The 13,616-nt window shown below is 38.6% G+C and overlaps 1 protein-coding gene across 1 annotated transcript in view; it reads right to left on the bottom strand.

Moving 5' to 3' along the window:
• The window catches only part of LOC126456777 (E3 ubiquitin-protein ligase UBR5), a 342,260-nt gene that overhangs the window by 202,678 nt on the left and 125,966 nt on the right, over positions 1-13,616 (bottom strand). Inside the window, exon 21 of the mRNA XM_050092547.1 lies at positions 1,662-1,789. Coding sequence (XP_049948504.1) covers positions 1,662-1,789 — 128 coding nt within the window. The remainder of the gene's footprint in view (positions 1-1,661; positions 1,790-13,616) is intronic.

The raw sequence follows: 13,616 nt of genomic DNA, 5'->3' as shown, positions 1-13,616 counted from the left end.
TGTGTGTGTGTGTGTGTGTGTGTTTACTGATGAAGGCTTTATGGTAAATAGTACTCTGTCTTTTCCTACATTGTTTAACACACACACACACACACACACACACACACACACACACACACACACACACACACACACACACACAGAGAGAGAGAGAGAGAGAGAGAGAGAGAGAGAGGAGGGCACACGTGGTTGACTGCCCAATTAAAGTTTCCCACCAGAGAATTACATTCAAGATACATTCTGGTGTTATTGGAATTCTGTTCAAGAGTGTATAAAGCTAGCCATAAGACGCTGGTTAAGCCACACTTAAGTGCACAAAAACTGAGATGGAAATCAATCAGAAGTATTACTCATCATTTGGTTTTAAAAGTCTTGAAGTAAGTGTGTTTGCAGACAAAATTGCTGGCTTGCAGGTCTGCCTGATATCCAAGCAACTGTTTTTTACATAAATCCAAACACATTTCATACCACCTTTCTTCATCTTCACCTTCAGTTATTTTTTCCTACATTGCTGGATTATGTATGACATTCTGCACATTACTTTATGCTGACAGCTTGTCATACATAGTTTTGAAATATCTATTTGTATTTGTTGTTGATATGTACATACCAGCAAAACATGATTTTGCACAACATCTCTCGCAAGCAACACTTTACAACATTACAAAACACAGTGCATGTGTTGCAGCTGTGTGTACAGTCACTGTTTATCAACAAGCTACCAATGTACAGAGGGTCACATAAAACCTCACAATGTAGAAAAAATTAAGCACTAAACACAGAGTAGCTGCTGAAATATGTCTGGGTTCACATACAAACAGTTGTTTGTATAACAGGCAGATCAGAAACCCAGTAATTTAAGCCTTTCGCTGCTGTGGACATGCATACACCTCCTGCTAAGCTGTTCTCCAGATGTGCTTTCCTACATTGCAATGGATGTCTCTGTGCATCCTGAGCTACTAAGCTCTCACTGCTGCAGACGAGTTACTTCCATATATTGGTGAATAAATAAGTTTCAAGTATTTATCATAGAACCTACGTGCCTCACTGCGCGCTACGATTTGCGAGAACCCTCATTTAGATATACTGAATCTTTTATGAGAGATGACGATTATTACAACCACACAATTCACGATGCACAAGAATGTGAATGGGTGCATCATGCACGACCCTATGCTGGATTGAAGCCCAGTAACTCGAGATATAAAAGAGATATCGTTCCCCTCTCAGTTTTAAATAACATTTCGGTATCTTATCACATTTCATTCACTGCAATGTATGTGCTAAAATCAACCATAAACGAAGTTTACATAATGTGTTTTTACATCTGTAAACTCTTTAAAATATCGCGCATTATTTTACTTAATTTGAAGCAGTGCAGTAGTTTGATGTATAATGAAAAGAAATTCAGTTCTTTATCAAGTGAAGATATCAACACTGTGAGACTTGTAAAAATAAAATATTTTCACCAAACAGTATTTGAAAAATCACACAGTAAGTATTTCACATCAACTGGAACACTGTGTCTCAGCACAGGCACCAGTATTTGACAAGCAATTTAGCTGTAACAAAAGCCATCCTCATCACAGAATGCAAAGAACATGTCTGTAGCAAGGAAAAGATTGATCAAAAGTCTCGATAACACACATATAACAACCAACCTAGATCAGAAGACGGAGTCTTCCTACTCGATGCAGATGCACTGCGGGGTCTCGATGCTCTGTACTGACGTTGCTCTAGAGACTGCCTACCGACAGTCTGCACCAGGAACAGCAGGATACTCTCCCCTCTGAAAATAATGATGAATATAGTTAGAGATGCTAAAATATTCCTTGCAACAACATAATACATAAAAGTTTACATAAACATCTTTCGTTGGTTAATGCGTGCTTTATTGCAGTGTAGATATTTACACGATCTGTGCAGTATTTCCACTTTTATGCACACACAGCCTGTTTCCAGCTAATCAGTTTAGGAATTTTACAACTGCAACATAAACTTAGCTGTTACAAAGTTCACTGCATTAGTGTAACAAATGATGCTGGTCATCTTACGACTACTCGGACCAGTCCAGTAACTAGCAGAGAGTACCAGTCCCACTCAAGTTTTAACAAAGCTCACAATTTACGGCACTGTCTGAAAACAAGAACTGACAGAGCCCCCCCTGTTCTAAGATGAGTAATAGAAGGCTTGAAGTGGAAACATGATGGGTTCTGTGACAAACTAGTTTCTGACTTCCTCAATTCAAACCGCAGAACAGAGAATTCAAGGGTAACCCTAAGTGGGTGAGGGATGCACTACATGTCAGATGCTGCTTTCCATATGGCTGACCATACGCGAAGGGCATACGAGGGTTTTTAGTTCACGTGGCACTATCTGTTCCACATAATGATAGCTGTAGGAGACTCCCACATACTAGGATAAGATTCAAAGAAATTGCTGCCACAGATGAAACAATTACAGTCCTAGTGATTTACTGTTAAAGAATTCCCAAAAAACTGACTGTGTTTGAAGTAATTCTAGGCATAGAAAGTTAGTTAAACACAAAATTGACAGCAGTAAAATCTAAGTTCATGTCGCGAAGATAGGCTAATGGGAAATGGGAATGGTGTATTTATCACAGTAGACAAGACACTCAAATCCACTGAGACATAAACTGAAACTGCTACGAACACTTTCTAGACAAGACTCAGTGTCAAGGATGGCCATAAATTTGTAATTAATCTTTCTATTGTCCACAAGGTGTTCACACAAATGAAACTGAAATAATTCAACAATCCCACAGTTTGCCAGCGAGAAAGTTCCACAATCTTACCATAACGAGTAGAGGAGATCTTAATCATCCAACAACACATCGCGAATATCACCGTTTTTGTAAGCAGTGGATGTGACAAGACAAGACATCTTGTGAAATAGTATGAAAAGCTTTATCTAAAAACTACCTACAACACATAGCTCAGGAGCTTACTCATGATGGAAATACATTAGACCCAACAGTAACATATCTATCTGATCTCTTTGGGGGTGCTCATATTCAAACTGATATCAGTTCCCATGAGACAATACTATTAACAATGACTGCTAAAACACAAAGAACAGATGAAACAAAACAAGTAGAAAGTTTTGTGTATTTAGTAAGTTAAATAAATAGGCCATCATCTCACATGTCAAAGAGGAATTCAAAGTATCTACCTATATAGGAGAACTGTGGCTCAAGCTTAGAACGATATACAGACATTTATGTCATAGGACAGTTCACGGTGGGAAAAACTCTCCACGGTAAACAGTCACTAAACAGAAATTTCTACGCAAACAGTAATTTGTGTATAATAGCAGGTCTCAAGATTGAGATATTCTGAATTAAATGTGTTTGGCCGCTAAGAGGGCAATGTATGAAAGCTTCAATGACTACCATAGTACAATATATCAACAAATCTCTCACAAGATACTATGAAATTCTGGCCCTACGAAGAAGCTGTGCTTGGCACCACAGCTAGTGACCAGACATGGAGGTAGCATATCAAAAGGAGAAATATTGAAGTGAAATTTTCAAGTGGTCTTTTATTGGGGAAGATACAGAAACGCTAGCCCAGTTTACTTCACACCACACTGCAAAGATGAGTGATACAGATATTAGTGCCACTGAGACTGAGAAAGTAAAAAATTGCAAATATTCTGTTGGACCCCACTGTCTGATGGGTTCCCTATCAGATGCTATACAGAAATTGCAGCTTAGTTAGCCACAGTATCTACATCTATACACTGCAAACCACCACGAGGTGCATGGCAGAGGTCTTTTCCCAGTGTACCAGTTATTTCAAGTTTCTCCCTGTTTCATTCACCTATTGAGTGCAGGAAGAAAGATAAGATTGATTGAATGCCTCTGCACTTGCAGTGATTGTTCTAATCTTATCCTCACTGTGTATGTGAGCAATATGTTGGGGGTTACAGTATATTCCTAAAAGTAATCACTGAAAGGTGGTTCTTGAAATTTTGTTAATAGATTTTCTCGGGATAGTTTACGTGTACCTTAAAGAGTCTTCCAGTTCAGTTCCTTCAGTATCACTGTGACATTCTTCCATGAATTAAAAAAACCTGTGACCATTCTCTGTATACATTCAATATCCCCTGTTATCCCTACCTGGTATGGGTCCCACACATTTTAACAATATTCTAGAACCCGTTGCACGAGTGATTTGTAAGCAAGCTCCTTTGTTGTCTGATTACAATTCTCCTGTATTCTACCAATAAACCTAAGTTTATCATCTGCTTTACCCACAACAGAACCTACGTGACAATGCCATTTCATATCCCTACAAAATGTTACACACAGGTATTTGTATGAGTTGGCCGATTCCAACAGTGACTCACTGATATTATAGTCATATGATATTACACTTTTTTCCTTTAGTGAAGTGCAAAATTTTACATTTTTGGACATTTAGGGCAGGTTGCCAATCTCGGCACCATGTTGAAATCTTATCAAGATCTGCCTGAATATTAATGCAGCTTCTTTCGGATAGTGCTTCATTATAGATAACTGCATGATCTGCAAAAAGCCTGATTTTACTATTAATATTGTCTGCAAGGTCATATATACAACATTAACAACAAGGATCCCAACATACCGTATTTACTCGAATCCAAGCCGCACTTTTTTTCCGGTTTTTGTAATCCAAAAAACCGCCTGCGGCTTAGAATCGAGTGCAAAGTAAGCGGAAGTTCTTAAAAATGTTGGTAGGTGCCGCCACAAATAACTTCCGCCATCGAATATATGTAGCGCTACACATGCATGCTTTGCAGGCACAAAGATAAATACTGGCGCCAAAACCGCTGCGTCAGTAAATAAATTAAAAAAAAAAAAGTGGAAGACGAGCTTTTTTCGCCGCCCCGAGTTTCGACCACTACATTTTCATACATTATCCAACGAAGTAAATACAAATTCCGTATTGTTCATCTTTGAATGTAGCAGCATTTCAATGTACTACGAAAATCCGACTGGCAAGACTATTTGCGATGTTTGTCAATATGGCCAATTCTACGTTCTGAATTTTTTCCTACCTGTGAGAAGAGATGGTTGCTAATAGGAACTTTTATGAATTGTGAATCACATGCAGTATTCTCTCCACCGTAAGAATAATGCAAATATAAACATTTTGCCATGTATTCTTTCGTGTTTGCTGCTATCTCATTTAAATCCTGTCTGCCTAGTAACCTACGAACCTAGTGTGAAACAGCAGCAAACGCGGAAGAATATACATATCATGCCATGTTTATATTCGTATTATTCTTATGCCTAATAGTGATACAATCAGAAATGAAGCACGGCAATTGATTAGATTTTTAAATCTAAGATGACTCTAATTTCTGTGCAGAATGTAATGTACACAAGAGGCGTCTACAAAGATTTTCAAACGGAGAAAAATTTTAGCTAAACTCTCTTTCAGCACATCTATCATACGCAGTCTATTATTTGGTTCTTGTTGATCATTATCAAAGAAAGCAGCAGTGCAAGTAACAACAAATACCAGTCTCTTGCCATTGTTTCGCTAATGAGACAATTCCTCTCTTTTTTTATTGTAAGCGGCGGTAGTGCGCACAAAAGCAAGCCATGCCGCGAGCAGCGACAGGTCGTAAACACTCATTATCAGAATGCATCAAACAATGCATGACACAGTACAATAATGCATTTTCAGCTTAGAGTGACAAACACCTATAACAAAGAGAATGGCACTTATCAGATCAAAGAAAAAAAAGCAACCAATTCAAACCAGACGAAGCACCTGAAAAAGGAAGGGTATCCGTATAAATACGGACGGAGCGCCTGACGCATAGCAATGGCTACCTGGTAAAGCTTAACTGCTAAGCTTACGACTCCAACCAAACTGTAGCTGTATCGTCATTCATTCGACCTAAATTGTGTCTCATATTACAATAGACCAACTTTGTTTCGATTTGGAGGTGCGGCCTAAAACTTTTCTCTCCCCTTGAACTTCGAGTCTCAGATTTCAGGTGCGGCTTAGATTCGGGAATTTTTTTTTTTTTCCTGGATTTCGGGTCTCATTTTTCAGGTGCGGCTTAGATTCGAATAAATACGGTACTTCCCTGGGGCACACCCGAAGTAACTTCTACATCTGATGATGATTCTCCATCCAAAGTAACATGCTGTGTCCTCCCTACCAAAAAGTTCTCAATCAGATCACAAATTTCACTTGATATATCATATGATGTTAGTTCTGACAATAAGCATAGGGGTGGTACTGCATCAAATGCTTTTTGGAAATAAAGAAATACTGCATCTAACAGATTGCCTTAATCCAAATTTAGTATGGAATCTGACAGGGATTCCATTGGGGCCTGGAGCTTTGTTCAATTTTAATGATTTCAGCTGTTTCTCAACACCACTGACTCTACTACTTATATCATTCATCTTTTGAGTGCTATGAGGATTAAATTGGTGTAATTCTCCTCAGTTTTCCTTTGTAAAGGAAAATTTGAAAATGGAGTTAAGCATTTCAGATTTTGCTTTGTTACCCTCAATTTCAGTTCCTGTCTTGTTCACTAGGGACTAGACATTAGCTTTAGTGCCACAAACAGCCTTTACACGTAACCAGGATTTCTTTGGGTTCTGTGAAGGATCACTTTACAATAATCTGCTATGGTAGTCACTGAAGGCATCATGCATTTCTCTCTTGACAGCCAAATGTTTTCATTCAACATCTCTGTATCTACAGCCCTATGCTTTGTTGTTTCACACCTATTATGCAGTAATCTCTGTTTCTCTAGATGTATCTTTACAGAGACTGTATACCATGGAGGTTCCCTCCCATTATGAACTGTTCTACTGGGTACATATCTATCCAGTGTGTGGTCAACTATTCTTTTAAACTTGAGCCAGTGTTCCTCTACATGCACCTGACTTGTGCTGAAAGTTTCAAGTTCCTGACAGAGATATGACATGACTGATTTTCCGGCATTGCCATTCCGGCTCGAGATACAGGAGTTGGCACTCGTGTGTGTGTGTGTGTGTGTGTGGTGTGTGTGTGCGCGCGCTAACAAAGGCTGTGGTTGAAAGCTACATGTGAGTGTCTTTTAATCATGCATGTCTGCAACTTGATGTGTTTTATTTACAGCAAGTACCAATCTATTTTTATTTTATTTACACGTCAAGTTCTGTAGGACCAAATTGAGGAGCAAATTTCCCAAGATCTAGGAACATGTCTGCACATGAAATTGCAGCATAAAAGTAGTAACAGATAAAAATGAAATAATTAACAACCCAAAAAAAGTCAAGCCATAAGTTTAAGTAAACAAAATCAACAATATAACATAAGAAACAGCTTAAGTTTCCAAGGAACTCCTCAACAGAATAGAAGGAGTGATCCATGAGGAAGCTCTTCAGTTTCGATTTGAAAGCGAGTAGATTACTCCTAAGATTTTTTAATTCTTGTGGTAGCTTATTGAAAATGGATGCAGCAGTATACTGCACACCTTTCTGCACAAGACTTACGGTTGCCTGATACAACTGCAAGGTGGATTTCTGCCGAGTTTTAACTGAGTGAAAGCTGATTATTCTTGGGAATAAGCTGATATTACTAACAAGGAATGACAGTAAAGAATACATTCATTGAGAGGCCAATGTCAAAATACCCAGACTCCAGAAGCTGGGCCATTACGGAATATGGGGAATGGCTCACAATTGGTTCACCTCTTACTTTAACAACAGACAGCAAAAGGTCATTATTCACAGTGTTAAGAATGGCTGTGATGTGGGGTCAGGGTGAAGGATGAGGGATCAGTATTGGGGCCACTCCTGTTCCTTATTTATATTAATGATATGCCCTCTAGTATTATGGGTACCTCTAACATATTTCTGTCTGCTGATGACACTACCTTGGTAGTAAAGGATGTCGTGTGCAACATTGTCTATCTTTTCCTAAATTGTTGATGTTGCTCCGTAGAGTTTCCATTGTTTGACATTACTGATTTTTTATCTACTTTACTGAATGTATGTATCTTTCTGCTTTGTTTAGTTGTCCTTTGTACTTCGATAAGCACTGTTGCCACAACCATGTCATGGTCACAGATATCAGTTTCAATGTGGACATCCTGAAAGAGATCAGGTCTATTTGTTCCCATTAGCTTGCAGATACAATTTCACATGCAGCTTCAATTTCTATGTTAGTATATTTGAGTGTCTTCTACACCATGACAAATAAACAGCCTCCATTTCCCTATAATAATAATAATAATAATAATGGTTTATTTGTCCATAATAACTTTTACAGTCATGGACATAGCCAGTCAGTACATACATGAATAATAATAATAGTTTAGTAGTAGAAATAACGTACATACAACATTAAAAATTCTTGATGGAGTACAAACATTTAGCAATTAACAGCTGCTTTAATTTTATTTTAAATGTTTCCTTTTAACATTTTTATGGCATTTGGCAAGTCTGTTGTAAAAAAACCTTCCAGCAGAAAATGGATTATGATCGGTCGCTTTTTTATTTCTGAATTTTATGTGGTAATCCTCTTTCTTCCTTGTATTATAACTACAGATATCACTATTTATTATACTGTGCTCCATATTTTCTTTTACAAACAGTATAGTCCTTAGAACATATAATGAATACACTGTTAGTATATAATACTTAATGAAGTATTCTCTACAGGACTGACGTTTACTAATATTCACTATTATCCTAATTGCTCTCTTCTGGGCTCTAAAAGCCCTATCCATGTACACCGTTGGTGCCTCGCCCCAAATCTCAATACCGTATTGTAGGTGGGAGTGTCGATATACACGTAAATTTTAGATAAATAAGAGACATAAATTTGCCAGCGCATTTACTGATATATGTGGATACTGTATGTGAAATATGTTGCGATTAGAGTTAATAGTAACGAAATAATACATTAAAACGTCATGCCTACTGCGGCAGATTTACGGTATGCACTGAGAAAATGTAGTAAGGCCGGTATTACACTATCAAATTTCTTTGTCAAATATCTTTGTCAAAGATATTTGATAGTGTAATAGGGATCTTTGACAAATGTCGTCCAATATTTGATCAAATCTAGGCTGAGGCCGTATATTTGATCAAAGAAATCGCTTGTCTTCTGTTCACTGCAATGCGATATGTTACCACGCGGAGTGCTAGCATCGCTGCAGCGTTCTGTCGTCTGTAGTGTTTTTATAACCATTGCCGGTAAATACAATTGGTGTGTGCCGACAACTACAGAATTAATAGAGATGTCTGAAGCTTATGAGGCGCTTTACAATGTGAGGCACCCTGAATAAAAAATAGATTAAGAAGATTGGAGACCTAACCTGACCTAACCTAACCTAACCTAACCTAACATAACCCTCTCCTGTAGCAAGGAATCGGAGTGTTATAGTGAGCCTGTCTTCTGAAGATGTAGCAGTTCTTAAGTGAAAATTGTGCTTTGTGATATGAGGATACACTTCATTGAGCACATACAGAAATGTATGCTCATCCATTCTTAAGTAATTGATGTACGACTTGACGTCTTCCACTGTAAGCTCACGTAACAAGTTTTGTTGAATGCTTTTATCGTGTCGTCGTAAAACCCACGGCTTCACCCAGATTAGATTAGTTTTTCGTTCCATAGATCCGTGCTGAGGAGATCCTCGTGGATGTGGAACATGTCGATTTTTTTTAAGCTGAAATAAAAATACTAATAGTATGAATAAATACATCATTTGTTTCTATTAAAAATTTAATGGAGTAGGAGTTGGCCAGTAGTAAGTCTTTCAGGCTCCTTTTAAACTGATCTTTATTTCTAACTAAATTTTATATGTTTCCTGGCAAATTATTGAAGATGAATGTTCCTGAGTAGTGGACCCCTTTTTGAACTAAAGTAAGTGTTTTTAAGTCCTTGTGCAGATCATTTTTGTTCCTGGTATTGTATGTATGAACTGAGTTGTTTGTTGGAAAAAGAGATATATTATTTACGACAAATTTTATTAAGAAGTAAATATACTGAGAGGCAGTAGTTAACCTGCGAGCCGGAAGTATAGTGAGACTCTGTCATTTGGGCCTACGAGAGTTATAGTTTTTTTTTTTTTGTTTGTTTCTCATACCTAGATAACTGTACAAACACATCGTTGCATGTATTGTAATAATCATTACATATAATGATCCACATGCAACAATATCTCTACGGAAGTATCTAGGCATGAAATACAAAACAAAAAAAGCTAACCTGCAAATCTCGTACGTCCAAACAACAGTCTCACTGTACTTCTGGCCCGCCAACAGTTTCATTTTCTTTCTTATTTTCCCGCAGTACCAATGCAAGAATCTGAAGTACCCAGTTCTTTGAAGAGGTTCCTGCAGGAGGTCCGTGAATTTACTCCACAAATAATACGTATTACACGCTTTTGGACCTTGAAAACTTTTGTTTGACTTCAAGATTTACCCCAAAATATTATCCCATATGACATTATGGAATGAAAGTATGCAAGCTTTTTCATTTTTATGTTGCCTATGTCTGCTAACACTCGAATTGCTAATACAGATTTGTTAAGGCGTTTCTGCAGTTCTGTGGTGTGCTCCTCCCAACTGAATTTATTATCAAGTTGTAATCCCAGGACTTTTAAGACTGTCAACCTCGTATGTATGGTTCCATTTTCTCCCCCCACTTCTTTTCCGCATGTGCACACAATGCAATTGGAGTACGTAGAACTGCTGCGGTTAATAACAAGTTGTTGTCAGCCATCTTGAACTTTGACGAAAAATTTGATGACAGTGTAATACCCCTTGTAGCGCTACGTCAAAGATCTTTGTCAAATATATTGGACGGAATATTGGATCACATCTTTGATCAAATCTTTGACAAAGAAATTTGATAGTGTAATACCGGCCTAAGCGACAACCTTTTTTCCTTTCATTATTTTGTGGGGGGGTGTCAGCAAGAAAAATTTTCATAAAGGTTTGAAATTGTATGTAACGTTTGTTGCTAGTCGCTAAGTGTTCTCATTCTCAAGTAGTGGATGCATAATTCTGGGTATTTTCCCCCGGTGGCATCTCATTGTTTATCACGTCATATCTCCTCAAGAATGTGTCTTCTTTTTTTTTCCTCGGCTAGGAACCTTCGTGGACGTACGGAGAACAAATCACCAAAATTTCATGGCAATCGGATGAATGGTTTGGAAACGCACAGAGGGCATACATACATACATTCATTTTCATATATAGAGATTGACAGTTATGTTATACTATATGACCTGTTTAAGTATATTTAAATTTTATAATTCATAGTTTAACATTGTGGGGAATGAAAAAAAAAAATAAAAAATAAAAAAATTGCGAGCAGTGGTAATCGAACCCGGGTCCGCTGCATGACAAGTCTTTACCTAATCAATTGCGCTTCGCATGCTACAATGACCTAACTGTTGAAACATTGTTCATTACCCTTTTCGGACGTTCGGAGAACAACTCACCAAAGTTTCATTGCAATCAGATGAATGGTTTGTGAGCGCATAGTAGACAAACATACATACATTCATTTTTATATATATAAATTTTAATGTACATGACAATTTCAGTTTTGTTTACGAACAACATTTAAAGCGAGTTTTACTTCCAAGCCTTTCGTCTGCTTTCATGTAAGCATGACGCGCAATCTGTAGTGCCAGCACTGCAACTGGTGGGCGTGCCTTCTCCCCCCCCCCCCCCCCCCCCCCACCCCCCCTACCCAACGGCTCCTCTCCCCTCGCCAGCTAATGCTTGCTTCCTCCTCTCCCCGCACTACTCAGCCGTCTTACAGTTAAAACACTGTAGTGTACTGTAGTGCCAGTTAAATATCTGAAGAATTGTTTATAGAACTTTATGCAGTATACTGTGGTAGGACAGCACTCTCACCATGTGTTATTGGTTTCCATTCAATAAGCTATTTGAATGAGAATAATAAGTCTACTTACAGCACAATTTCAGCATGAATTTGTTAGTAATTGCTGAAAGATTACATACCCAATAACTGCAGATCTCGTTTGTCAAGGGGGTTTCATCGTTTTCTTTGTCTGCGAAATGATCATTCCAACATGAAGCATGGCCGGGGTTTTCTCTGTTTAAATAAACTCCACTGAATTGGAAATACTTTTTGCTAAGCATTATATTTATTCAAACTTTTTGTTCCGAACTACACTATTTGCAATGTAAGTTTGCACTTCTCAAAATTTTTACTATCAACATTGTTTATCTAACTCCGTTATACATCACTGGTTACAAAAAGCACGACTGTCTTCCTCCAAGACTGAAAAACAAGTGGTGGGCAAGCCAACATGTGCCCGGAAGTTGTAGATATTCCTGCTTCTTTGGTCTATTGACCACCTACACTCCAAAGATATATGTATATACAAGGGTAATCCCAAAAAGTAAGATCTCCTATTTTTTTATAACTACACAGACCTGTTTATTTCTACAATCATTTACATCAGTTTACAGCTTGTAAATTTAGCTATTTTTTGACATAATTTCTGTCAATGCATTTTTGTAGATGCTGTGACAGTTTTTGTATGCCCATGTCATACCAGCTCGCCGCCATACTGTTCAGAAAGTCATGAACCTCTTCTTTCACCTTTTCGTCGGAGCTGTTTTGCTTTCCGGCAAAATGTTCTTTTAACTTAGGGAACAGGTGATAGTCACTGAGCGCCAAGTCAGGACTATAGGGTGGGTGAGTGATTATGGTCCACTGAAACTGTTGCAGAAGAGCAACTGTTTGCCGAGCGATGTGTGGGTGATCGTTGTCATGGAGAATGTGTACAACCTAGCTCAACATTCCTCTTCTCTGGTTCTGAACTGCCCGTTCGAGTTTTTTCTGAGTCTCACAGTATTTGTCAGCGTTAATTGTGGTCCTAGTGGGCATAAAATTGACCAACAATACCCCTTTCCGATCCCAAAAAATGGTTGTCATGACCTTACCGGCAGACTATGTTTGTTTGAATTTCCGTGGCTTTGGCGAAGAAGGATCCTGCAACTGGCATGTTTGTTGCTTGGTCTCAGGTGTAAAGTGGTATGCCCAGGTTCGTCACCCGTGACAACTGAGTCCAGAAAGTTGTCCTGTTTCGGCTGGAAGACAGTGAAGAAATGCGCGGGAAGCATTAACTTGTTGCCGCACGTGATCCTCAGTCTGCATGCGTGGCACCCATCTTGCGCACACCTTCCAGTAGTTCAATGTTTCCGTTAAAATTCTGTAAGCAGTGCTTCGGGAAACCTCAGGAACCAACGTGCAGAGATCATCCAGGGTGATCCACCGATCTTCACGCATGCTTTGCTCAACCTTCAACACTGTCTCCTCAGAAACTGACGGTCTACCACTCCTTTGTTCATCATGACTATTGGTCCGACCAGCTGCAAACTCCCTACACCACTCACAAACATTTTTGACATCCATGCACGACTCGCCATACACTTCCATCAATTGGCGAAGGATTTCAATTGGTGCAGTGCCCTTTGCATTCAAAAATCGAATAAATGCGCACAATTCACACTTGGCGCTAACATCAAACGGGAGCTCCAGTCTAAACGGCTGCCAAGCCAAGACTGAGTGCCTCAGTGCGGCATGCGCATGTTTACACACAGC

The sequence above is a fragment of the Schistocerca serialis genome, chromosome 2 (assembly GCF_023864345.2).
Source record: "Schistocerca serialis cubense isolate TAMUIC-IGC-003099 chromosome 2, iqSchSeri2.2, whole genome shotgun sequence".
NCBI lineage: Eukaryota > Metazoa > Arthropoda > Insecta > Orthoptera > Acrididae > Schistocerca > Schistocerca serialis.
Note: the sequence above shows the minus strand (reverse complement) of the source record. Positions and strands in the feature narration are given on the sequence as shown.